This window comes from Fundulus heteroclitus, chromosome 20 (genome assembly GCF_011125445.2).
Source record: "Fundulus heteroclitus isolate FHET01 chromosome 20, MU-UCD_Fhet_4.1, whole genome shotgun sequence".
In the NCBI taxonomy this organism is placed as follows: Eukaryota; Metazoa; Chordata; class Actinopteri; order Cyprinodontiformes; family Fundulidae; genus Fundulus; species Fundulus heteroclitus.
This window is the reverse complement of record NC_046380.1, coordinates 23108969-23136731: the sequence shown is the minus strand read 5'-3', so window position 1 is coordinate 23136731 and position 27763 is coordinate 23108969. Positions and strand designations below refer to the sequence as shown.

Below are 27763 nucleotides of genomic sequence, written 5' to 3'. Positions count from 1 at the left end.
CTGCTGGCTGTGATATGCAAGGAAACATGCCGATTAGCAACACATCATCCTTACATAACAATTACTGCATGAAATTCAATTTACTGGGTTAACATAATGAAGATTTAATGTTGCAATATTTTTATAAACATAGATCAGGGATAGCATTATGAAAAACTGCCTAGTAGTGCCCCTGTGCTGGCAAAACAGCCTTGACCTGTCAAGGTGTGGATTCCACAATGGCATCTGGCAACAACATGTTAGCAGCAGATCCTTCATGTCCAATAAGTTGTGAGGTGGATAAATTCGTGGATCGGTTTTGTTTGTCCAGCACATCCAAAACATGCTTAAACAGATTGAAATTTTTGGAATTTGGAGGCCTTAAATCCAATTTGTGAACTATTTTTGCGATGCTTCCTGGCAGAACATTACCCAAAACATCATACTCCTTCCGCTGGCTTGCCTGTATCACACACACAAGGATATAATATGTGATGTAAATACATGACTCACCAGAAAGCCCACCTTCTTCCAAATGAGTTTTACAAATCGCATTCTTTGCTAAAAGCTTTTTACAGAATACATTCTCTGCGTTTCTTGTCCCAAGGATGCATCCTTCTGCGGAAGGCCAAGAATATATCCCACAATGCATTGGGCCACTAGTAGTGGTAAATAGATAGGTGAGTGCAGGAATTTATTCTTTTTGTACCAATATTAATTTGTTACAAAATGTAGTTTTAAGATGTTTTCAGGTGAGAAAGTAGACCTCGATACTTCAACATCTATGCGGTAAGTTCTTGAAAAACGAGCCTTTTAAAAGTGCTACAGAGTTTTCAGAGCACCGGTGCCGCGGCGCCACCAGACTCAGCAGGCGGTATGAGTGTGTTTTCTTCTCTAATCGCAGCAGGATCTCGGCAAATCTGTAATTTTTATGTTACCTGTTAACTGTTTGTAGTGTTTGTGAGACTTAATGCATTTGAGCATCTAAAAAATGTTCTTAAGAAATGGTCTTTTGAGGGGAGCAAAAGTTTAGATTTTGTTTAGAGAACATTCATGCTTCACTAGTAACAAAAGTCTGAATAGTAATATATGTGGTAAACCACCATTTATTTAATGAAGTTGTTTAAATAAATTTAAAAAAAGAACTTCAGATCATGATTTTAAAAGGTTCTAACTTTGTACTGACACTTCTAATTACTGACCTCCTAATAACGGATATTTGATATCTGCCAACTTAACAAATTTCCTTGTTTCATTTCACTATCCGATATAAATATAAAAATAATCACATTCCTAATTATGACACCAGTTGAAATAATTTTGAGTGTAATTCTATTTGTCATTATTAACATGTTTTTTACATGAATTACCCAGCAGCAAGTTGCCGAAGGGCGTCCAATTAAAAACCGAGCAATCTAAAGTCTTTCATCCTGAATCTTCAAGTTCTTCAATGTACTGCATGTTTGTTAGAAGACGGCGTTCTTCAGCACCAATGCTAAAAATAATCGGGTCAGGAAAAAGGCTACAAAGTGCTGATGGGTTTTGTGTTTGCATGAGTATATGCTGCTTTCACATTCCTATTTGCTCACTCACCGTTCCCCGCGCCAGCAGAATGAGTCATCCACATCCTCCTCTGATAAATCAAGAGGTTATCACAGCAGAGCAGCTATTAATAGAACCCACCTCCTGTGAGTCTCATCCATTCCTCACACACTTTTAAAGTTAGCTCTATAAAGTTATTTTCAACAATCTTTTTATCCAGTCCAACCTGACTTGAATTGGGATTTAGATGACGTCCTCCGAAGGCGCCTTTTTTGTTTAGCTTTAAGGTGGAAAAACGGTCTGCCATTAAATGCAGTTTCAGACAATTATCTAGACATTTCTCAAAAAAAAGTATAAACACAGTTTTTATTTCATCACCCCCCAGGTGTCAAAAAAAAAAAAAAGCTATTCATCTGCGTCGAGTTTTGTATTGCACTGATAAAGGGTATCGCTCCAAACAGAAGCTTTCCAGACTGATTAAAAGTTTGGACAGGGTTGTGTTACAATGGTCCTGTCTGAGACGTGAAATGGTTTTATATTGTGAACATGCAGGTATTCAAAGGAACAGTGCACTTCTCCGCTGTATTACTATGCAGCACTCTACTCAACATAAAACACCACCCTGCTGTTTCTCTGAGGCTCTCGCGCTACAATGGACGAGGCAATGGTTTATTTTCCAGCTGAACAAGCTGCCGGCAAGAGCACCAAACACAAACACTGCTGCTGATAAAGGCTTGTGCTTTAGGAAACTGTCAAAGAACTACTCAGTGTCAAAATACAGTAAATCTGCTATACCTTTACGGCTCAGCCCTGTGCCCTGCTGGCAAACTGACACCTGAAGGCTTACAACCTGAGTCACATTGCCTGATGACAGCTCTGACCTTTCTCAGGAGAAATTTCTACAAATCTGAGGAAAACGCCATTACAGGTTGATGATCAATCCTCACCGTAGACAGTTTGCATAAATATTAGACACAGGATAATATACAATGCACAGAAGAAAGCCTAATTGAAAAGGCCAAAATTGAATTTCAATTGATTTGGGCACTTTCACTTGAGCTGTTCCACTATATATCAAAGTAGTTTTAAAAAGTCTGTTTGGTCCTGTGATTTTCAAATAATTGTGTGCACAGTGTCATAAGAGGAGATTTATTTGTTTGTTTTTTTTTCCTCTCTTAGCATTAGCTAATGTATATTCTTCTACTGTTGCGAGCTGGCCTTTTTTCAGCAACACACTTTTAACAAATCAGCGTTTCCACGGAGACAGGACGAGCCGAGGCCGAGCTCAAGCCCAGAGGAGCGTCTGTCCGGCCGCCGCAGCAAACGCGTAGCAGGAGTTCCTTCCCTTGAAAGTTTCGGAGCAAATAGTGCTGCCTCCCAACAAAAAGACACAGGTACAGGACCTGTCTGTGTGTAATCATCACAGTATACGGCTGCATGACGCAGCGTAAACGTTGGGAAAACACAGAGTGAGCATAAAAAGAGACAAGGAAGGATACTTGCTGTTAAAGTCAGTCAGTCGTATGAAATGAACAAAGCCCTGATAAATCTGCCAAAGGATTGAGCTCCATCCTCGCAGATGATTTGGTAACGCTGCTTGTTATCCCATGCAAACAACTTTAAATATATCCATTTTAATCAGGGCCTAAATCAAGAAAAATGCTAGGACACCAGTATCATAGCTAAACAAAACGCAGTTTGTTGATGTTACAGATCGCAAATGTGTTTAAGATGAAGATAGATGAAGCATTAAACGCAACCTAGACTGAGAATGAAAAACCTGTGCTGACATTCTAATAAATGAAATCAGCACAGATCAGCAACCCTTAAAGAGTCTTTCACAGCCACCTGTGCATTCTCCACCATTTCACTTTCTCTTAACAAAATCGCCCATAGGCTGGGACATTTCTCATGGAGTTTGAAGGCAACAAATTGAAAACAAACAGACGAAACTGGTTGATTTTATGTCATTGTAAGACAGGTGTGGCAGCTCACTCTCAGCGGGGCTTTAGGGAGCCAACGTCAGCAGTTCATTCAAAGTTAATAAACACTAAATATCTCACAAAGGAACGTTTATCAGGAACTGTGGCACACAACAGCCTGTAGGTTAGTGTTATACCATCCACAGACAGAAGTGGAGGGTAAACTCTACAGCTGGTAATGGAAATGATTTAATAGGCTTGTATAGAACTAAAGGCACTGCTTTGGGTGTGTATACGGTGTCACCACAGAGAGAAAAAGAAGCACTTACTATAATTAGAATGTATTTCCTCAATCTCTTTCTCAGACGTACTCTTTGAGAAAAGCATGACCTGCAAGAGAATAAAAAGAAAAATCACATTAATAATTGCATTAATCATTAGCCGAAGTAATCGCAAAAACATTGGCACTCAAAACTTTGCGAAGTAAAAATTTAAACTTTTAGACAAAAGTTGCAACACTTAAGAAATTGGAACAAATGAATGTTTAGCACAGTTTCCCTAATTGTGCATTTGGTACTAAATTACTACTTTTTTCTTCAGTTATAATTACTCAATTGCCTTCACAGCTGCATTAAGTACTGACTCTTATGAAAAATTGCCAAAACGCAGAAATAACAGATTTAAAGCTCCCTTTAAATCAATAAATACTCACAGGTTTAGTTTTCTCCTGCAGCTGACTTCTCATCTTCTCGTTGGCCTCCACCTCTCGAGCGATCTCTTTCACTGTTCACAGCACAGAAAGAAACTTTTCAGTCACCAGTTTATGTAAAATGCAACGGTAATCTATGACATTGCAGTGCAAGCAAGAAAAACAACCAGGATGTGTCCAACTTCACATTGCCTTGCAAAAGCATTCATATTGTATATTTTCATGTTACAACAACAACTTTAACTGTATTGCTTGGTGATTTTATTAAATAGGCGGACACGATGTATTGCTGAATAGTGAGGTGGTAGGAAAATGTATTAATTCCAGTATGGGGTTTTCAGCAACATGTTTTATGATTAATTGCCTCACAATATAGATGGTGTCATGAGGAAAGAAAATTATGGGAAAACACTGAAGCAACATCTCAATACATCAGCCAGGAGGTTAAAACTTAGGTACAAAATGGGTCTTCCTATTGGACAATGACACTAAGAAAGCCACCAAATTAGGTCTGGGTAATATATCGAGATTTAAAAAACATCATTAAAAGAGAAATGAGAATATATCATTTATATTGAAATGGTCTATGTTGCATTAGAATTATACTTTTGTGTATTCCAGTGGGTTATTTTACAGCTGTGTGTCATATTTATCTACAGCTGTTTGTTAAAAAAGTGCTAGTGAGATATTTGGGATAAAGCTTTGATTCAAAGAAGCCTTTTTCTAATTACTTTGTGAAAATAAAATTCAGCCTAAAAATATCAAGATATTGCTTTTGGTCTATATCGCTGAGCCCTACACCAAATTAGTTATACAGTTGCTTAAGGACATACACATTTATGTTTTTTTAGGTGCTCCATAATAAACACCTGATGTCAAGCCCATAGAAACTTCCTGGACAGAGGTTAAAATCTGCGTTTGCAAACAAAGCTGGCTACAAAGCTAGACAACATAATACAGTTTAAATGCAATGCAAACGAATATTAAGAACTGTATTTAAAGTGAACTTGAAAAAACACAAGTTTAAAAGTATTTTTTTTAAACCACCCAACTCAGTTGCACATCTATTTGAATCTGAGTATGCCACTTTAATAACTGTACTGCATTTTTTCATATGATGTAAATCTGCCCTTTCTGTAAAGTCTCATATATTTTCACCTTGCGTGAATCTGCATGCTTCCATTTCTCTGTCTCTCTTCTCCTGGAATACCTGAATTTCCCCACTGAAGGACAATAAAGGACACATTGTGTTCTGTTCTGAAACCAATCGCTCATTATTCTGCCGCTTATCACAGAAGTCATTTCAGCACTCCTAAGTGACCGAAAACAAGAAATAAATGTGTCTTTTCATACAGTACACATAAACATCTGGTTTCAACTGTGTTTACAGACCAGGCTGTCTCACCTGATTTGGGATTCAAAGAGTCACACTGTGAGTTATATAAGTGGATAAACTCTTGGTGCCTTTTGATCAGCTGGTCCCGAGAACCCTGCATTGACAGATGGCAGTCCCTTAACCGCCTCTTCAGCTCCTGCATTGACAGGAGATTGTACACCAACTTCGCCATCGGACGCACGGTTGGGCCTTGAGAGCTGAAGGAGACGAATAGTCAGTTTATGCACAGTAACAAATGGTATTATTCAGCTATTACTGGGATGCTGAGGCTCATTATTGATCTTAAAATCATGTTGAAAATTCAAGGTTAATCAAATATACCACATATGTTAAAATTATACTCTCCAATTATTATTCATAATCAAGATACCGGCTATTAATCATAATAAAAGGAGGGTCTAAAGTATCGTTGTAGTAACTGAAGGCCATTGATGCTTTACAAATCAACAATCAAAACGGTTTCAAGGGCAGTTTCAAAAAGATCAATCACTTTAATGTCACGGACTGCATATTGATGAAGCCTGCAGCCAAGATGGGGTCTGTGACATTAACTGCTTTTGTAGTACCAGCACTGAAGGTTGCAAACATGAGATAATCATTTTCCTAACTTCATCCAGAACAAAGACAAAGACGCTTTCACTAAAAGGACAGAAGAGATTTAAAGTCAGCTGAACTCGCATCCGGCAAGAATAAAAATGAGACTATAGATGTTTTTACTCATTCGTAGCCAAAGTCAGGCAGGTGACATTAATGGGAGCTAGTTTAAAATCAATAAGAGAGAGTGCAATGCAATGCAGGCCTATGCAGCTGATGCAAAAATGTTTATTTTTTCCACATTGATCATACTTTTAACCTTTGATGTCACTTATAAAGAAAGAAATCAGACCATTTTACAGCACATAAAAGCACACAGCATGATTTCATCAAGCAACTTTAGTTACAAATGTGGTTCTGCAATGCACCATATCATTTCAACTTCAATTAAAAAGAGAAAAAAAACGTTTGCCGTTTAAAAATTGTTCTTTAAAAAAAAGTAATTAAAAAAATCAATCAATGAATTTTCTCAGATTAATGTTACAGTTTATTTAAAATATTTCTTATAGTGAATTTATTTTTGTCAGGTTTTTACTAACCTTGGACTTTCTCTATATTTTATTGTTCAACATTATATAAAAGGTGTCACTATAGCATTTTTTCACTCTGATTCTTCAGTAACAGCTTCCCTGTTCATGAACCCTACTTGGACTGATGCAGCACATGAAGCAACGCTGAAATACAAACTTTATCCACTGTATTGATCGGGAAAGGCAACAAATGATGTACACAGCCATGCATCAGACACCGTGTTAAAACAGCAATAACATTGTTCATCTGCTTTCAATGCAACCTGAGCACCAGGATTCATGTGATTATTTTGATGTCAGTCCCCCTACTGAAAGCAATTACCTCAGCAATGAATGGCAATGGCTTCCAGCTGCAGCAAAACCCTTATCCACAAAATACAGAAACGCTGCTCCAGAAGAAGCAAACCAACACAGCCACGAGTTCGTCATCATGTAAAATCCACTTTTTTAGTCCTTAAATACATCTTGTTGTGTACTTTGAGTCTCTAGGAGTGCCACAACTTTTAATTTAGTCTCTCCAGGTGCTGTGTAGATATCTTTATATTCTTCTTAGGTCATATTCATATTCAAATTGTTACATTTTTGCAGTTTCCTATTAAGGTTTTTTGAACAATTCCGTAATTTGCTGCAGAGCTATTAAAGAATGTCATGGACTCCCGACTTACCAATTTCGCGAATCCTCCATTTTTATTTTTCACTAAAATTATGTAGGTCTAGCTCAAGGATGCCAAAGCTACAAGTAGATAAGTCAAAATGCTCACTACTACAGACATGTATACGTAGACGCCTCATAGGGCGCAGGTTTGCACGTCGACGTCACCGCCATATTGTATGTGGCAGAAAGTAGTGAACATCTATGTTTCCTGTATATATGTTTTAAGCATTCAGATAGAAAGATATAGATGGATCTTACATATACTTGTAAAAATATATATAGATTAACTGATTGGCAGCCAGATTGGCTTTTGATCGATGTGCATATATAGATTTTGAAGTATTCTAAATAAATAGGTGCATATATATATATATATATATATATATATATATATATATATATATATATATATATATATATATATATATATATATGTGTGTGTATGTGTTATGAATACAAAAGTCAATTGGTTGTTAAATCTAAACATTGTGGTCTTCATTATTTTATAAAACCGTGTGAAACTTTTAAGATCTGGTATAGACACAGATAGCAACAGACTTTTTGGGGGAATATTAAGGAGATAAAATTACTAATATGAGAAAAAAGTCATAGGAGAATAAAGTAAAAAAAAAAAGACAAAAGTGGTAATATTATGAAAACACTTCATATTATGACAATCAAGGGGGAACATTTCCAGAATAGTCACAATTTGCATAACTATCTTAGTCCTGGAGTAATAGGGCCAGGTTAGATTCTTATAATAATTTTTATTCTTTACGAGAATAAAGTCAAAGGGATACAAAAATAATATATATATATATATATAATATTACGAGTATAAAGTATATTCTGAGATTAAAGTCCCTTTGATACTGTTTAAGTGACTGAGTCTAACTGCAGATTTGCCACATTTAACATGGCGGACGCTCTGATGCATCCACAGCAAAGGCAGAACCCGCCCAACGAGGCGTTTACGTATATAATGTCTATGCTCAATACCCCCTAATTCACTCTTCCTAAAGGTGGTAACATTGTTGTAATTGTAATAGTTCAAGAGTTTGAATATTTTGGCAGCATGAGGAACAATTGTTGCATTTCTGCTTTAAATACAATCCCTTTACATAAGATGTGTTCAGGAGTTTTTGTTCTATAATATTCTAAATACCATAATACCGTCAGAAGGCATTAATTAGCCATACTGTCTGACACCTGAACATGGCCATCCTGCTGTCATCCATTTTGCTTCCACCAGACTTATAAAATGCATTTTAATTGCACTTTATTTATTTTACTTAATTGTAAAGCATTATATCTGGAGTCCTTTACCTCCTCAGGCTTTCCTTCTTTTCCCCACGGGAAAGACATGTGTCCAGATGTTTGTTGATGAAGTGCTGCGGCACACTTACGGAGCACACGGGGCACTCAACTGAAAAAAACAACAATAAAATAATAAAATGGTTAGGATGAAGGCTTTGTTAGCATCTTAATCAACACTCAACACTAATTAATCATTTCAAATTCTATTATGCCAAGTTTGATTTGACAGCACAGAGCCTAAATAATGAGTCTTAACTCAGGTCTTAACTTATTGTTGCCAAAGCAACCTAGGTTAATATGTAAAATTACTCATTTTAACCAGAGAACCATGATTAATGATTCTGATGAAGTGAATCTCTAATTGCTCAACATTTCTAACATCAAATTAATAAAACCGCTTACTGACAAAGAGTACCAATTAAATCAGCTCTTTAATTAGGGGATATTAGGTTTATTACTTACAAAAAGCATATAACTCCTTAAAAATAATCCCTAGAAACATCTGAAAATTCATGCAACAAAACCTAAAGGTAAAAAAATAAAACCACAATCAGAAAGCCTGATTGAAATGTTCGATATGCAATACTCCCTTAACTGGAAAGAATCATTTATATTTAGAGCTGCACGACACACTTAATTGCAACCATCTTGAACAATGCATTCAAACTCTGCTGGCTAATAATATATAAGACCTTTCGGATGGTCTTTCATTACCTTTTGTGCCCACAACAGGAATAGGTCTTAGTAAACTAAGATCTAAAGGATCATGGCGTTAATAAGAAAGAGAAAATTAAGAATATGTGGATTAATTGCGACTAACATCTGATACAGTTATCTCAACATTTAGCAATAATATTGCGTTTCTGTTTATCTAATGTTGTCCAGGACTATTTGCAGTCATGTATAAACGTACACAACAAATCAAAAGTATGGACTCACCCCTTGTCGTTCAATGGATTTTCTTTATTATTATTACTTTCTACATTGCAGATACATAGTGAAGACATCAAAACAATGACTCCAAACTATGTAGGATTATGTATCAAACAGAAAAATTGTGAAATAACCAAAATAATGGATTACTAAATACCCCACTTTGTTTTGATTACTGCTTTGGTCACTCTTGGCCTTCTCCCGATGAGCTTCATGAAGTTAGTCACCTGAAATGGTTTCCCAACTGTCATGAACGAGTTCCCAAAAGTAGTAAGAAAAATAAAGAAACCATTGAATGAGCAGGCGAGTCCAAACTTTGACTGGTAGTGAAACTTTATCTATTGCTGCAAAACTTAAAAGATTAGCGGCTAGCAAAGGAGCCAACATGTGGCAAGTAAACCATTTTATATATACGTTAATTAAATAGGCTGAAGTTGAAATGCCCATACCTGACCAATAACAAAAAAAAAAGTATATATGCATCAATAAATCAGCCAGAGATCAGAAATGGGACAATCTTCTCTCTCCCTGAGTGACTGATAGGTGATCAGCAGGTCAAATCCAGAAACGCCTGTCCCCCTGCATTGGATGCATCAAAACTAAGAAAAATGCTCTTTTGGTCAAACGGAAAACACATCTACCAACACCTTTCACATTTATGCAGTTTCTTTGTTTGTTTCATGCAAATCAGATAAAGATTAGGGACATATGATTGGATGCGTAACTGCAAATAACCTTCTAATTCCCTAACTTTCTTTTTGACTTCAAACCATCTCCTCAATTAAAAAACCCGCAGCACATTTTCTCTATTATGTCATCACGCTGGTCAGACCTCAAAGAAAACTCATAATGACCAGAAAAGGAGCGATCTGTGCATCTCAAATGAAACATAAATAAAAAGTGCAATCATGTCATTTTCTAGAGGTTTTGAAATTTGCAGCCCTTCTCCTGTATCGAGGGCTTGGGATGGTATCATTAAGTGTATCTGCAGCTCTAAATGCGCCTTGCCATCACTTTTTCTTCCATTTAGATATAGTAGCTTGAGAGGCAGAAAAGTGATCTGAAAGGGAGCAAAAAAAAAAAAAAAAAAGCTGCTGAAAACGGGCAATGTGTTCCTGGTGATGCAAAGCTAAAATGGCTGCACCTTTGATTGTGGGCTTTATTTCTTTTGGCGGCGATGAGGACTGCGGCGTCTCAAACCCATGAGCATGAAATGCTGTATCCTCCTGTTTCACGGACATCAGAACCTTGATAGATGGGTCGTTCACATCCACAGGCTCTTCCTTTATAACCACTGACATCTGAGCTCTTCCAGAATGTAGGTCAGAGCCCTTCGCGTTGCGGCATGGTGTTCCCAGTACTTCTCCCCGCTGAACATCCTGATGAGTTTCTTTACTGGGAGGTGTTCTGGGCTTCTTTTGGAAAAAGTGATTTAAAATGGAGCTGCTGGACTTCTGGCTCTTCTCCCTGGGAGTTTTGCATTTGACAGCTGAAGCTGGGGTCTTTGGCGATATTGGAGGAGATTCAAAGTTAGCTTTTAACAACTGTTGCCTGGAAAAAAAGCAAAGAAATGAAAAACAGAATGTTAAACTAAAAAAACATATGCATATTTTAGTAAGGGTAACAGAGAATCTCCAATAAACATATTGAGCCCATCTAAGAGGAACTATATGCAACAATAACTGATGGTGACATTTAAGAGGGCGCTTTAAGGAAATTTGCACCAGCTCAGTTATTCTGCGGCTCATCTGCTGAACGAAAAAAGGAGACACTTTGGCCACCGTCTTGGAAAAGTGGAGAGCAAACAAACTGCAGTGGAGCCATCGCTTGGCAATAAAGCGGACTCAATGAGGTGTGTGATGTTCTGCTTTCCATATTTAAAACTCCTTGGTGCTTACTGTTCCCATTAGAGCAGGTTCATGCTCATGCATGTGTGTTCCCAGAGAGTACACACCAAAGGCCACTGTGATGTGGAAAGAGGCTCCTCCCGTGACACATTTCCTGGTAGCATTCATCCGTAACACTTCATACGATCAGACAGGAAGAGTGTATAACACCCTTACAAAGGAGACCAAATTCAAAATGAGCGATGAGTTGTCTTATAAGTTCCATTAATACGTCCATGCAGGGATTTAGAATCCATTTACTTCTAATGATGAATTCACTGTTATCAAATTGTTGTTTTTAAACCAAGAAAGGCTAAATCGTTTATTGGTAATACAGCATCCTATCTGCACATGTGTCCCTTTAGTTTTTATCCTATTGATAAGACTATTTCCCCAATACTTCCTCAGTGTGTCTAATGGTTCTCAACACTACAACACAAATAGTGTTCCCGTGTTAGTGTCAGCAAACATCAGATCTCCTTTAGACTGCAGTTTACTTCAGACCTTATGGGCAAACCTGGTTGAGGTGTGAGTCTATACACAAAAATGAATTCCACTATTTTTAACTAGCATAATATCATCATGAAAATTTTTGAAAAACCCAACCTTTAATTTCAGTTGACAAACATGTAAATAAAGACATATTTTTTGTATGAGAAAACATGTGTAACGCAAATACATTAGCATTTTTAGGTATTTTAAAGAGTACCTACTGTTATGTCAAAGTTCTGAAGGCCTTTTATAAAGCCCATTGTGCAAGGTATAAAATGAAAAGAAAATTAACTGAATTGTGTCCTATTGTCTTATAACTTCTTTCAAAATCTTCTAAGAGCTGATAATGGTCTCTTCTGCACCACTATGATAAAAATTCAGAAAAAGAAAAAAAGAAGTTCAAAATAAATGTATATATTTAACAAGCTGCAGCTCTCAGCATCACTGGAAAAGCCCCAGCTGTGACTGGCAATGTTGGAGGCTCCAGATTTAAATTATCGGAATAAAAATGCATCATGTAAACAAGTAAATCAGAATATTGTGATCAGATTAAGATCAATCGGAATAAAATTGTATTCCGAATGAGAGAGTTGGTTTATGCCGATTGATAATCCAATCAGTGTGCAAATAAATGCTTGTCAGATTCAAGTTATTCCAAATGTGGCAAACTGACCCGAGTGCGCAAGCGCAGCAGATATAAACGTGATGTATTTCCGTGTTGATGAGTGGCGGAAATACGACGGGAAGCAAAACTGTAGGGGCTAGCGATACAACCTTTCTGTTCGAAAAAAATAAGAGCTCAAAATTGTTGCTTACTCAGTAACGTTTCAACCGTAATTAGAACTTGGTGCGAAAATTTGGCGCTTGGAAGACAAACTCGTATAACACTGCTTTGTTTGCTATTATGTTGTTGTTTAGCAAAGACAGAAGTAGTTCTTCTTCTGTGGATTTTTAGGGGAACTTGATAAGGGCGCATGTCAGAGTGGTTCTATTCTAATACAGCCAGGTGCATATACACGCACATTATGATCGGATTCATTGATTGTGTGCCCTTATAAACGGTACAATCAGATTATTTATTCTGAATATATTTTAATCCGCTGGGTGTTCTCCTTTGTGATGCTTTACCAGGCCTTTACTGCAGCTGTCTTCAGTCGGTGCTTGTTTGTGGGCTTTCTGCCTTACGTTTTGCCTTGAGCACATAAAATACATTCTTGATTGGGCTGAGATCTGGTGATTGACTCAGTTATTGCAGAATATTCCACATATTTGCTTTAAAAAACTCTCAAGTTGCTTTTGCAGTATGTTTTGGATCATTGTCCATCTGTACTGTGAGGCGCCGTCCAATCAACTTTGCTGCATTTGGCTGAATCTGAGCAGAAAGTATATCTCTATACACTTCAGAATTCATCTGGCTGCATCTGTCTTTTGTCACATCATCAATAAACACAAATGACCATGCATGCCCATGCCATCACACTGTCTCCACCCTGTTTTACAGAACACATGGTGTGCTTTGGATCATGAACTGTTCCAATTCCCCTCCAAACGTTCTTCTCATTCTGGTACAGGTTGATCTTAGTCTCAGCTGTCCAAAGAATGCTGTGCCTGAACTGGGCTGGCTTCTTCGGGTGTTTTTTTGGCTAAGTCAGTTCTGGCCTTTCTGTTTTTGATGCTGATTAATGGTTTGCACCTTGTGGTGAATTATTTGTATTTACTCTCATGAAGTCTTCTTTTTATGGTAGACTTAGATACTGATACACCTACTTCCTGGAGAGTGTTCTTCACTTGAGTGGATGTTGTAAATTTTTATTAACCGTGGAAAGGATTCTGCGATCATCCACCCCTATTGTCTTCTGTGGACATCCAGGCCTTTTTGAGTTCCCAAGTTCACGAGTGCTCTCTTTTTTTCTCAGAATGTCCCAAACCGTTGATTTGGCCACTCCTAACATTTCTGCCATCTCTCTGATGGATTTATTCTTTTTTCAGCCTCAGGATGTTCTGTTTCACCTCCATGAAGAGCTCCTTTGGCCACATGTTGTGTGTTCACAGCAACAGCTTCCAAATGCAAACGCCACACCTGGAATCAACTCCAGATCTTTTAACCGCTTAACTGATGACAGGTTAACGAGGGAAGAGCACATGCAGTCTTGTTATTTATTTTGCACTCTTCTGAGTCAAGTGTCCAATTACTTTTTACTTCCCTTGAAAAAGAGGCGGCTAAATATTAAATACCTCTAATTCCTAAACCCTTGCTCCAATTTGGATGTGAATAGTCTCAAATTATAGCTGAGAGTCTGCACTTTAAGCCCGTATCGATTATATATCCTGAATATGTTCTCATAAACAGCTAAAATAACAAAACTTGTGTCACTGTCCAAATACTTCTGGGCCTAATTGTAGACTTAAGACACCTCCATCTGCCTAAGCATAAATTACAAAAATGCTGCATCTACATTTATTTGATAAGTATTGGTGAATGTCACTAAGAATTTGTAAAAGATAAATAAAAGTTGTTCATATCCCTGGAAGATTTATGTTAAGTATTTTTTTTATCATGAGTCAAATTGTCAAAATATCATTGGAAACATCCAAAAAGCTGGTCAGCAGTTATAAGGGTTTAGTTGCTGAAAACACAATAAAATATTCTTCCATTGATTATTGAGAAGGGAATAAACAATTTCAGATGCCATTTTTATTAAACTTTACACATTAAAAGAGAAAATTTACTTTATTTAATAGCAATACTGCCTTTGATACAATTCCATTGTTTTTTGAGAGATACCTATAATTTCTTAGACAAAATTTGTTGTGGGACAAAAAAAAAAGTAAAACTAACTCCACCAGAGGTATAAATAAATTTGTATTAATTTGTGTGTATATATATATATATATATATATATATATATATATATATATATATATATATATATATATATATATATATATATATATATATATATAAAAATTCTTTTTTTTTATTATTGGAGTTAACTGAACTCAAAGTTGGATTTTTATAAGGGCAAATTTCAGTATATTTTTCAAGTGCAATGAAAAAGACACTCTAGGACTTTCTGAAACTTTTAACAGTGGAGCCAACAAATGTGTTGGGCATGATATATGAAACATCCAAGAACGTAAAAGGACTACACTTTTTCATTTTTAATGTTACTGTGGCAGATACTACTGGATGTATTTGGAGCTCCTTTAAAAAAAATTGCTTTAATTTGAGATGAACTTATTAAAAATGTAATCTAAGTTTAGATCAGCCCCAACTCATTTATTTCCTGATAATATATGATTTCATCCATAATTCATTACTGATGAGCAGAAAGTGCTGATGTGCTCATTATTTCTGAAATGAAGATGAGAAGTATCAGCAGAGCCTGTGGCTGTCGTGAATTACAAGTGTATAGTCATGTACATTTTCAGAGAATAGCAAATTATTATTATCATCAATCCATCTGTTTATAACCCACTTAATCTGTACAAGGTTGGGGCTAGTGCCTACCCACAGTAGTCATTGAGCGAGAGGCAGGGCAGACAGGTTACCAGTCCATTTACAGGGCAACATAGAGACACACAGACACACACATACACCTAACAGCAATATAGTTAGACCAGTCATGTTCTTGGACTGTAGAAAGAAGTAAGAAGAGTACCCGGAGAGAATTTGCACATGCTCAGAGAGACCATGCAAACTGCAGCAAGATCCCATGCTGGGATTTGAACGTGGGGCCTTCTTGCCTCAAGGCAACAGTACTACCAACTGTGTAGTCTATTATTTTTAACAGAAGGTTTTTTAGAAAAAAAAATCCATTCTTAAAGAACAGAAGCCCAAACAATTATTGTGAACAATGGTAGCTACTGAGCAGTTTGTTCTTGCAAGCTGTATCCATGTGCTGGCTGATTGTCTGATCAAGAACGTTTATTCCTAAAAAGATTTGAACATATGTATAAATACATGTAAAACAAAAATATCAATACAAGCTAATAAACCGTTTTTTTCCCCCTCCTTTGCAAGTGTAATGACTGTATGCTGAAATAAAACATTAAACGTGCTCTTCGTAGTATATAATAAGTGGTGGCTGATACACAAAAATGTGCCACTATGGTAACAGCTGTTAGGCTTCTACTTTAATGGCAGTAAATCATGGCTATCATCCAAAAACTACTTAATGCAGTATTTTCACACTGAGAAGCTTACAGACAGAGGAGATTCCTGAACAGGAACAACCCCACTGAGCAAGTGTTTGAAATTATTATCCTAAAACCTACTCTCCACTCATTTGTTCCTACCGCAGGCAGAAACTAGAACCCATAGAATGGGCGGTATGGCCGTAAACCACGCAAGCTTTTAGCACCTAGTATTCCCAAGCAGTCTCCCATCTAAGCATTGCAAACGGTCTGGCCCTACTTAGCTTCCAAAGTTAGATTAGTCTTGCAAAAGACCTTCAGTAACAATTCAATTAAATTTATGTATGCAGTACAATTCATTAGACGTCATCTCAAGGCACTTTATAAAGTTAGTTGAGACAGATTGTGCTGACACTCCCATAGACTTAAGGCTGGTTCACACGGCAGGAGTTTGAAATAACCGGAGTATTTTCAAAGCCTGAGAGACACCACACGTAACAATAAAAAATCCTAGATATGTGTGGTGTCAGGTCGGACGGCAAGCTCAACACACCACGCACGATCTCAGAGGGGGAAATCTTGCGTATCCGCTCAAGAGTTCAGAGTAAAAAAATGGACGACCAGGAAGAATAATGGCGATACTCTGTGTGGAATAATTTTTCCAGAGAAAAAAAATAACAAAAAGAAAGGTCGTTGGTTAAACTGTATGTAGGACAGGTCTTCACGGGCTTTTAAAAAAGGCGGAAAAAAAACATGCGCAAACATGAGACGCAAGCACGTCTCTGTACCTCCAGTTTTGGCCGCTTTGTCACGTCATGTTTCTCCATCTTGGAGTGAGACTGACCCCTTTCACACCAAATGTTTCTAATTTGATGATCCTCTTGCAAAGTATACAGTTAGCTTTGTATCTTTTTCTGGGGACCACTTCCAACCAAGTGCAAATATCCCTGATCAAACCAAGTGTCGTTGAAAACGTAATGTTGAGTATGGGACCTCTGCATGTCGAGTTGGGTAGGTTTACGCATGTTTTGAGTAAATCCAACTGAGTCTAAGCATTAAAGGCTACATTTAGGCTATCACTTTTAGTGTCAACACGAATGTTAAAATTTCCCACTATAATGACCCTGTCAGTATTTAACCCTAAATCAGATAAGAAGTCTGAGAGCCGATCTAAAAATTGAGAATAAGAGTTTGGATGACAATACAAAAACCTGAAGCGGATTTAGTGCTTTGCAATTTGGACAAGGAAAACTAAAGTTTACACAATTAAAAGACTTTTTGCTATTAATTGGCCATGACACAATGAACAAATTGAACAAAAAATGGTTTCTACTCCTTGTCCTTGCCCAGTATTTTGAGGAATGAAAAAAATGTACATAACTAGAAAAGGTTAACTCATTTATGCTAATATAATGTTCTCGCTGAAGCCATGTTCCTAAGATAAAAAAAATTCAGTCATTAAAAAGAGCTATAAGTAATCCTGACACCTTGTGGCTATAATCACTACAACAGCTAGCCAATCACAACAATCTAATATGCCAGTTTTAAACGGTGTGTTGCTGTCCGAAATGTCAATCATTCTGATGTGCTCATGTAACGTCATTGTTTGTGCTCATTCCTTCCTGGTTTCCGCTTGCTAGATGAGCACTTCTAGTGTTTATGTATCTGGTTAGCTTAGCGGCTAAGTTAGCGGTTAGTCATGTGTATGAGAAGAAGAGGAAGAACTCAGTGAGTGGATGGATGGATGGATGGATGGATGGATGGATGGATGGATGGATGGATGGATGGATGGATGGATGGATGGATGGATGGATGGATGGATGGATGGATGGATGGATGGATGGATGGAGCGAGCAAGACAATAAACATGTTACGCTAGTTATAAAATGTACATGAAAAACCTGGAATTTACTAAGCTGGTTCTAGGTGGAAAAAGATCTGGAGGAAACCCAATAACCATTATTGCTCAATGTCTTTTTTTATTTTTAATATATTTGTGCTATTAATTGATATTGCTTTGTTTTAAGTGTTTGTCTCTCTTATCCTCAAGCATGAAAATAAGCTGAAAGCATTCTTTCTTTAGGTACAGTGTGTGATACGACATTAAAGTGTGATAATGTTGTATTGGTTTTGGCTTTAAAAATTCAAAATATTCATGCCATGAAGGAACACCTGTATAATTCAGCGTTCAATGTGCACTTACATATGTCTAAATAAAAATAGCACTTCATGACTGCAAAAAATTTCCCCTCACAGATAACCAGAGCTGGACAACAGGAAATTAAACACTGGAGCACAGAACGGCAGCGTAATTCGCTTATTCATAACCGTGATGACGATCAGAGGTTCTGCTATCGGCAGGGAGACCATTCAACGTGTTGATTATGTGACGTGATTGATGGAGGAGACAAATATTGCAGTTAATTGACCGATAACAGCACTATAGCATTGTCTTAGCCTTTCTACTACCTGAAAAACTAAAGACAATATGAAAGCCACAGTTCTAAAGATCAGCATGAGCGTTTTCTCCCAAGGGACAGCGACAAATGAAGAGCAGAAAAGAAATCATTTGTATTTATTTTTATAGAAACTGATCCCACAATGTGTAGTAAAAATGTTTGAAGCTCTACAATTAAGAAAACATTTTTGTTCTTTAAATTTGGAAATAATTTCTAAGAGAAATATTACAATAACTTAAACTTAAAGGAGAACGTAAAGCCTGAGGCCTACGTAGCCAGCCTATTTTTCTATCTCACTGGAAATAACCATTTTTCTGTTAACAATGTCACGCTCCATGTAAGCAGGCCAGCATTTATCAGTCTGCCAAAGACAGGCAGTGACTGAAAGCAGATGGGAAGCTGCTCCCGTGAAGCAGGTGTCAACTATAACAAGACAATCTGGTCTCAGGCTATTTTTTCCCCCTACACCATCCATGTCACATAGGAGAAAACTCAACTTTAAAGTACAGCAAAGCTTCTTGTAACCCAGCAAGAAACTGCTACCCGTATTTGTATCTGATGTAATAAAAACATCACCCTAAAGCTACAAAACACACAAGTGTGTGTACAAGTATATTACAAAGAGAATCTCAAAAATGACCTGACATTCTCAGTGGATTTACAAACAAAAAGAAAATAAATCAGGTAGATTACCAAAAACCAATAACGGTTTATTTTTCCTTAAGTGCCATTACCTTGGGGACACATTGAGACATCCCGTCAATAACTGTGTAATTTCACAAAAATCACCATGGTAATCATTTTCCTTCTCAGGTCTTAAGAGCCTTAAAAGACAAATAGAAGAGATATTGAGGCAATGCCTGCGTGTTCGTAGAGAAGTCGGCCAGATTTCCTGCTCTGCTGCTGTTTTTTCTGCCATCCCTCCTCTAGAGAAGCGGTCCTCAACACGCCACCAATTCCACAATTCTGAGCAATGATCGGAACCCGAGAGGTGAATTTTAAAGCAACAATCTGCATAAAAAAAATGTATCAGCAAACTCCTGCCGATGTTTCCCCACATAGATCTAGTGGAATAAACTTAAATTTGGTTCATCGTTTTCTCCTCCCATGCAGCGGGTCAGTGTACCTCGAGCTGAGCTTACCCACTGGTGACCCACCCCCCTCTGAAGGAAGAAATAAATGAAATCACTCCAGAAATAAAAAACTAAGCCATGCCTGGCTAAAAACAATAAAAATTGTTTTGATCCTTCCTCCACAACTGCGCCGGCTCTGTCAGAGGAAAAAGCATTAGAAAAGGAAAGTAAAAAAAAAAAATCCCTTCTGATGATCCTGTGTGCAGTGAGTCTTTGTTGCAGCGAAAGCTTCATTTTTCCCTAGACATGAGAGCTCACTTCAGATTTGACAAGAGCGGTTTCTAACCTTGCAGCCTGGAAGTTAACGACCAAGTCATCTAACAGCCGGTTGTTTCGTAAGTCCTGCTCTGTCGTTTGCTAAAAGAGAGGAGAAAAGTGCAGCATTAAAATACAGCTTTAGGAATTAAAACTGATGACACGTTTCACTAATAGAAGACATGAACTATCGTAACTTAATAAAATTCGTAACTTAATAAAATTCAAAAAGTGAAACTCAGAATCATAACACACACACACACATTTCAGATATTTCCCTTTTCTTCTCATGGTTGATGCTTATTTTGATCATCACTGACTGTAGAGACTTCACACTGAACCTCAAAAAAACCTGGATTCTGGGCCTTTCCACCCTACCTGCAAACTCTGGGGCCTTGACTTCCAAATGAAATGCAAAATTGACTTTCATCTGTGTGTGGTGGCTCCTTAAGTGCTGTCTACGTGTTGTGAATCTTCGCCGCATTTTTTTTTTTTTTTTTTAACAAGCTTTGCATCACAAATCCTCTGAAGGCTCCAGTTATCCCTGATGCTTGTGCGTTTTTCTCTTACCACTTTTTCCTCCACTTCAAATTCCCATTAACATGCCTGCATGGAGCAGTGTGCGAACAGCTCGCTTCATTAGCATTCACCTTTGTGGCTCACCCTTCTTTCAAAGGGTCTCCGTGACTGTTTGATGGTCAACCCAGCAGTCCCCCCACCCACCCCCCACCCAAGATGACATACCATTTCAAAATTAACAGAAATAAATTACTGATATATATCAGTGTGTAATAAATCTATATTATTTATGAGTTTCACTTTATGAATCAAATTAATTAACTAAATTAAGTTTTGAAATGTATTATAGTTCACTGAGATGCCTTTGAATTATCAGATTTTTTTTTAGCTTATATAAAAATTTAATGTGCCATTCCTGCTAGGACAACTTTTTCTCTTAATATGCAGACATGACTAAATATCTAATTCACACTCATACTTACCGAGTTACAAACCGGGCAAAGCAGCTTGTAGGAGAGAAATTTTCTGATGCACAGCGAGCAAACTGGAAAATGAAAAACAAACAGACTTGTTCTTAATCTCAAAGCAAACAGATCCACATTTTTCCCCCCAGTTTTTAATTGACCTGGTTAAACAAAAGCCAATATAATTTTTTTTTTAGCATGGACATTTGTCCAGAGCCTAAAAATGAATACTCCATTGTGGGCTTGTGTATTAGATGCATTATTATTGTAAACCAACTTATACATGTACACTAAAAAAAAAAAAAAATCTAACTGTTTAGGGTTTCCATCCATGCATTTTCTACCACGCCTATCCCTTGTGGGGTCGCAAGGCTTTTTAGAATTGTTAACCTAATTTTTCTCAGTATTTTTCCTCATTCAAAAACAACTGTTTTAAAAAGTGACATTCCTGCAAAATAAAAAAAAAGTTTTCCTTGTTTTCCCTTTTTGTTGCAGGACAGCAAAATATAGATGGCATGTCCCCTAAGAATTTACAATTGGCACAGGAGGTGGATTTGTTGCAAAAAGAAATGTTTTGGACACTAAAGATTTGACCTGAGATTTGGTCACCTGTCTGTTTTTTTTTCCCTGGACAGCAGCCTTCCTGTTCTGATGTAGTTTTGCCACTGTGACTGTGTCTTTGGTAAATGTTCGACATTCTCTGACAGATAGTGAGGTGTCACTCTTCAGCACCAGGTCATTATACTGCAGTGACTCATTCAGACAAAAGAGTAACCCCCCCCCCCAGCCCCAGTGGAGGTTTGTCAACTTGTCAAACTTGATATAAAGCTATTTTTAGAAGAAAAAAAGATTTTGAAAAATGAAAAAATGCAAATTAAGAATTCTTTTTTTTTATTCACTGTTTTTTTTTTTATTCACAATGAAAAGAGATTTTTTTCCAGTTGAACACATGCAGTATCCTAAACACTAACACCCCTGGTGAAGATGTGTAAAAAGTCTAAAAAGAAATGCATATTGTGTTGGAGCAGCATCATCTCACACCAAAAGAATTCAAAGAAATAAAACCTTTTCATTTAAGAAGATATACTCTGTAGGAAAAAAAATTATTATCATTTTTAATAACATAAATTAAATTTACTGGTTTGAAAACCACAGACACTAATAGTAATTTCTTTAAAATCAATACAATTAACTAAAGAAATTTCTCATTTATATTTTTTTTATTTTGAAATTGACAACATTGTGTATGAAGTTTAGTGATCTTGTTTCCCTGGGGTATATACAGCTGAGACCAGATATTTACGTATACTACAAAAAGACAAAAAGAAATGTTTTTTTTTACCATCTTACATTATATTGGACAATACTTTTCCTGTTTTAGGTCAGTTAGGGTGACCGAAATAACTGTTTTCTAGATGCCAGATGGGACATTTGGTAATAATGTCTTCAATTTCGAGACCATTATGCCTTTAAACTATTTGGGAAAGCCCAGATGATGACGCCATGGCTTTGTCATATTCTGGTCATTTCAAAGCATCTGAGTTAAATGGGTGCATTTTCTGGCAACAAATCAAAAACACTGCTTCCTCGTGGCTAAGATCAAAGCTGATCATTAAGAGAACTCTGCATCTTCAAATATCCAGTTCATCCTTGGGTAGAGGATGCCTGAAGTTGCCATGTTAATCTGTTCAAACAATTATATGCAAGTATTGACAACATGAGAATGTGCAGCCATCATAGTTTAGGAAGGATGCAACTCCTGTGTCCTAGAGATGAATGTCTTTTGGTTTGAAATGTGTGCATTGACTCCAGAAGACAAATCAAAAGAGCTAGAGAAGATGCTGGCTGAACTTGGTCGGAGAGTGTTTCCATCCATAGCGAAACGAATCTTGTACTCAGATGGACTCAAAGATCACTCAAAAAGGGAGAAGCTGTTATTCCAAAACCAACATATAAGGCCGAATTAAAGCTCCCAAATGAACTCTGAGACAAATGCCTCCATCTTTGATACATATCCTGAGGAATGATGACACTAAATTTAAATGTTTGGCCTATTGTTACACTTGGAGAAAGCTTGCAGGTCAAGCGACTCATTCCAACTTGGGGCATCGTCATGCTGTCAGGGTAATTGGCAGGAGGAGGAACTGGAGCACTTCACAAAATAGATGGCATCATTCCATTTCTAGAACCACAGGTTGAAATATTGAACCAAAATCGGAAGTTCAAGCTTAGGGACAAACTGTTCTTCTAAATGGACACTGACTGTAAGCATACCGCCAAATTAGTTACAAAGTAGCTTAAGACGGGAAGGTTGATCTTTGGGAGAAACCGTCGATAAAGTCCTGATCTGCAGGGCACACAGGTCATTTTTTATATGCCTAATAGAGACAGTCACAGACGTCACCGCAGGCATTCAAGTAACATCATCAGCAGGAAGCGCTGAGAAATCGCCCATGGAGGAATGGTCAATGAGCCCTGTCTGTGTTTGCTCCAATGTTATGGCAAGACTGAATGCTGTTATATCTGCAAAAGGAGGCCGTAAAAAAGGGTCACCAGCAGGATCATCAGCAAGTATATATAACCCAATGATATTTTTAAGCAATTCTTTTAGATTTTATGCCACTTTGACCTCACTAAGTAAATGTGCTTAAAGATTTACTAAAGTAATGCTCCTGCTTTAAAAGATACATTTATTTCAAGGATTTTTACACATATTTACTATGGGTGCCAATAATTGTTTTTCTTTTCTTTTTTAGCTCCACAATGCTGGGCAACGCTAAAATGACTATAAAGATGAACCAAAAATAGAAACTTATTGGAGTGGTTGCTGTAAAGTGAAATCAAATGTAAGAAATAAGTCCACTGCCTTTATGATGTACTTCTTTAATCCAAGACTCACAGAAAGGTCTGAGACTCAAACTACGACGATGTTAAAATGTTATTTTCCACGTCGTTCTTCAATTAGCTAAACTGTCTCAACAGAGGTGCAGTTTTGCATCGAAGCTCACACATTTTCAGACATTTTTTTAAGTCTGAGTGAGATGGAACATTACACTCAGATTCACTCTGCTACTTGAAACTTAAAGCAGATGAAAAGTGGAAGAAGAGCTTCTCTCATCTCTGTGCTTTTAATACGGAGAGACAGTAAATGCGAATGCATTTGACTTCAGGCAAAGCCCCACACATCATTTCACTGTAGCCCTCAAAAGGCTTCTGCCACTTTGTTCTCCATCATAGTTGTGTTTTTCAGTCCAACCAGCTCAAACGCTCAATGGGAAAGCAGTTTCTGCTACCATTTAAAACGGATTCCAACAGCTCTTTAAAAAGGGCACAATTTTGCATGACTACGGAAGTCCCTTTGTTCAACTTGAACACTAAGTTCTGCTAAAATTGCACAAGAACTGCTTGGACCACAGCTGTTTTAAAAAAAAAAAAAAAAAGGTTCTGCTTAGCACTTACAATTGTGGGAGCACTTGGTCATCATTGTAATGTTGAGGAAATCGAAGCAAATTGGACAGCGCAGCAGGGTATCAACGTTCTGTGGAGGAAAAAAAATGCATCAAAGGAGTAAAGAGATTAACAAAAAAAAAGAAAATACTGCAACACAAAGGTTGATAGAACTAACGAAAAAGGTTAATGTATGTTAAATTCAACAAAAATGACTATATATAATGATCATTCTCATTATAAATACCCTTGAAAGATCTAACCTGCTTCAAACTACGCCGGACCAATATCCATGTCACGATATATTTTGCTAGACGATGCATTTTTCTACAAATTATTGAGATAAATCATATTACTGTCATTTGGACACCTTTTTTCAACTAATATGCATAATTAATTTCAATAATAGCATAATAATGCAAGTATATGCTCTTGACCTACCAGCTCAGACAAATTAAGCCCACATTTGGTTTAAATCCAAGAAACTCCCACTCTGCAGTGGTCGTGTTTGGCTTTCACACCAATTTAATTTATCTTCAAAGCAGTGTTTCTCTGGCTCTCCCTTACGAGGCTCAAATGTTAACTTTAAGCATGTGCCTACCTGACACACGCTGGGTTTCCCCCACCGTAGCCCCGCCAGGCTAAGCATTTGTTTGTTTATTTATTTTAAATTTATCGATGTGTGAGAACAACTTAACATGGTCAGTAAAGTTCCCATCTGGAAGAAAACCTCTCAGTCAACCAAGCTAATGTCCTAGCTGTTATTAGCTTGACGCACACTACGGTATCTGGTTAAGAGCAGCACCATGCAACACTCCTCTTCATGCGTCCACTTCCCTGTTCAGCAACCCACCAGACCACTACCGCCAGGATTACCCTATTTTCTGTGGGATACCTTGGCAAAATTTAACCCCTTCTACACTGAAAAAAAGAAGGGAGGGGTGAGCAGACACCGATGCACCGCACTGCAACCATTTAGTATCCCAACTCAGAGAGAGGAGACAGAGACACAAGGGGAAATAAGCAAGCATGCATACGCCAATTATCACAATTATTTTAATTAATCGTGATTGAAATCAATCGTGCAATTAATTGATTTATTGATTATCCCGACAGGCCCATGGACCAATAGTGATTTCTAGATTTCTTAGATGTTTAACATTTACTCAACTCACATCCAAGTACATTAAAGGACGTGCTTTTTGTTGACATGTTTAAGGGCTGAAAAGGGTTGAAGATTTTAGTTTCGATAAACTTTATGAACAGGGAAAAAGTAATCAGACCTGTCAGTATTTGACCAGCCAATCACCAGACAGGAAGGAGTGCGGTAAAACTGTCCCCTTTCCCTCACTAGCTGATGGACTGGAACACGTTTAATGTAAATTTCCGAAAATAATTACTTTAGCTGATGGCTAAGTACCTGTATAATTAATTGTTAAAGTTTATGTAATTGTTAAAGCAGTTTTTAATTAAAAACAAAACTGTATGAAAACAAATAAGCCTCCTCTAGCATAAGTTGACGACATAAAAATATATTTTATTAAATTTTACTTTCAACCAGCTTTGTATGTTTGCCATGAGTTAAAAGGTAGAGTGGATGATTTTTCTGGAAACGTAGGTAAGAACCGCCCAAGTGCCTTTTTGAATAACTGCCCATGCCATCTTACCTACTCTTCAACCCGTCGTAAAAGAATCCCCCAAATACATTCTGGTCTTATTTCTTTCTACTGAGGTCTTCCTCTTTTTCTCATAAACATATAAGGCAGTTTACGTCTTGCAAAGATTGGCATGTGGGACAACCCATAGATAACATGGTGATCCCATTGGAGCACGAAGCCGAAAGAAAATTGTCCACTATACCTTTAACAGAAGGGAATTAATGTAATTAACTGAAATATTACAAAGCATAATTCAGCTTTGCCTATGTGTCAAATTACAAGAAATTTCATATCTAACACCTCTTTAGAAGACAAATAGATCCAATTCATGTCACCTATATATTTGAATATACAGAACCAGGCAAATAGAGTCCAACACAGTCTTAACTATTATTACCCAGAAAAATCAATGTGTTTTATTGTTCTTTTATCATATATTGCCTATTGATTAAACGTTATGTGCAAGGGACCCCAGCTGATTGCATAAAGTCTCCAGCATCTTGTGCAAGCATGAGGTAACAGTGGAGCGGAGCCACTCCTTTTTCACCACAAACAGCCGGGCCAAGCTCATTAAGCTGGGGTAGGTTTGGATGCAGGATTTATCACAGGACAAGCTCTATGTCCTGTTATTTAAAACAAGTCTGTGTATTGGGCAGAACGGAAAGTGCAAAAACAATAAATAGGTTTTAATTAATTTGGTAGCTGGAAACAATGGCAAATTAAAGACCACGGCCCTCTTGATAGGTTCACTGGCCATTACCCATGCAGAATGCGACATGGATCATATGAATGTTATCCAAATGATACAACTGTGTTGTATTGGAATGAACTGGGTTGCTCTGAAATGACTGAACTGGATTCTGAATAATAAGATGTTAGGACGGTCTACTTGTCTCGTAAAGACAACAATGAACGTGAATCGGCATACGAACTGAATAGTACAAAATCTACCATTTGCATTATAGCGATTACTGTTCAGACATGCTACCATTATGTTTTAATTTATATTGTTCTTAATGGTACGTTTACAGCCGTCAGGTTAAAAGTGTATAGGTGGGCTTTGATTTATGCCAACATCAACGTTGTGTAACGAAAAAACACACACACATTATGTTCTAATTGTAAAGCTAGATTTACACACACACAAAAACAACAACAACAATCTTCCGTGTTCTGAACGGATTATTTACGCGTAGAAGCAGAAATGTTTTTCGGCTTTTTGTTGCTGTTTTTGTTTTGCATCGAATCCTTTCATAGACCTACAGCGTTATGAGGGGGACACCGGCTAGCGCTAGTTTTGAAATCAAAACACGGAGACTTCAGCCCAAACAACGCGATGACTCACTTTCAAACACGCGAGGTTGGGCGGTAGATCCTCTTCGTCATGCTGGGCCATGTCTCAAAAAGAAAGCGGACAGATTTAAGGACAATTTTAAGGTACTTTACTTTTGTGTCTGTTTTAGCAAACTCCCGCTCAGTGGGACGCGAACTGACGCTAGTTAACAACTTCCGTTGCGTTCACGGTCACTGGGACATCTCATACATTCCCAGAAAAAAACGCCTCTCACCCTTTTGTTTGGTTGGGATTTCTCAAGCTACATTTTAATATTTTACACGTTTGTTGTTGCTGTTTTGGGAGGTTTGATTTTTGGTTAACTTTTATTTGTAAAAAAATAGATAAATAAAAATAAGATATACTTTGCTTCTCCACTGAATAGAAATACATTCTTGACAAA

General features: G+C 37.3%; 1 protein-coding gene across 2 annotated transcripts in view; it reads right to left on the bottom strand.

The window, feature by feature from the left end:
* rad18 (RAD18 E3 ubiquitin protein ligase) overlaps positions 1-27543 on the bottom strand; it is a 45495-nt gene extending 17952 nt beyond the window's left edge. The window contains exons 1-9 of one of the 2 annotated variants that reach the window (XM_036152110.1): positions 27373-27543; positions 24382-24460; positions 20941-21002; positions 19971-20041; positions 10722-11128; positions 8654-8753; positions 5558-5745; positions 4156-4226; positions 3773-3833 (exon numbers count right to left, since the gene is read on the bottom strand). In XM_036152110.1, coding sequence (XP_036008003.1) covers positions 3773-3833; positions 4156-4226; positions 5558-5745; positions 8654-8753; positions 10722-11128; positions 19971-20041; positions 20941-21002; positions 24382-24460; positions 27373-27423 — 1090 coding nt within the window. In that variant the 5' untranslated portion in view covers positions 27424-27543. The remainder of the gene's footprint in view (positions 1-3772; positions 3834-4155; positions 4227-5557; positions 5746-8653; positions 8754-10721; positions 11129-19970; positions 20042-20940; positions 21003-24381; positions 24461-27372) is intronic. The other variant, XM_036152109.1, reaches the window with a different exon arrangement.
* Between the last annotated feature and the right edge of the window lie 220 nt (positions 27544-27763).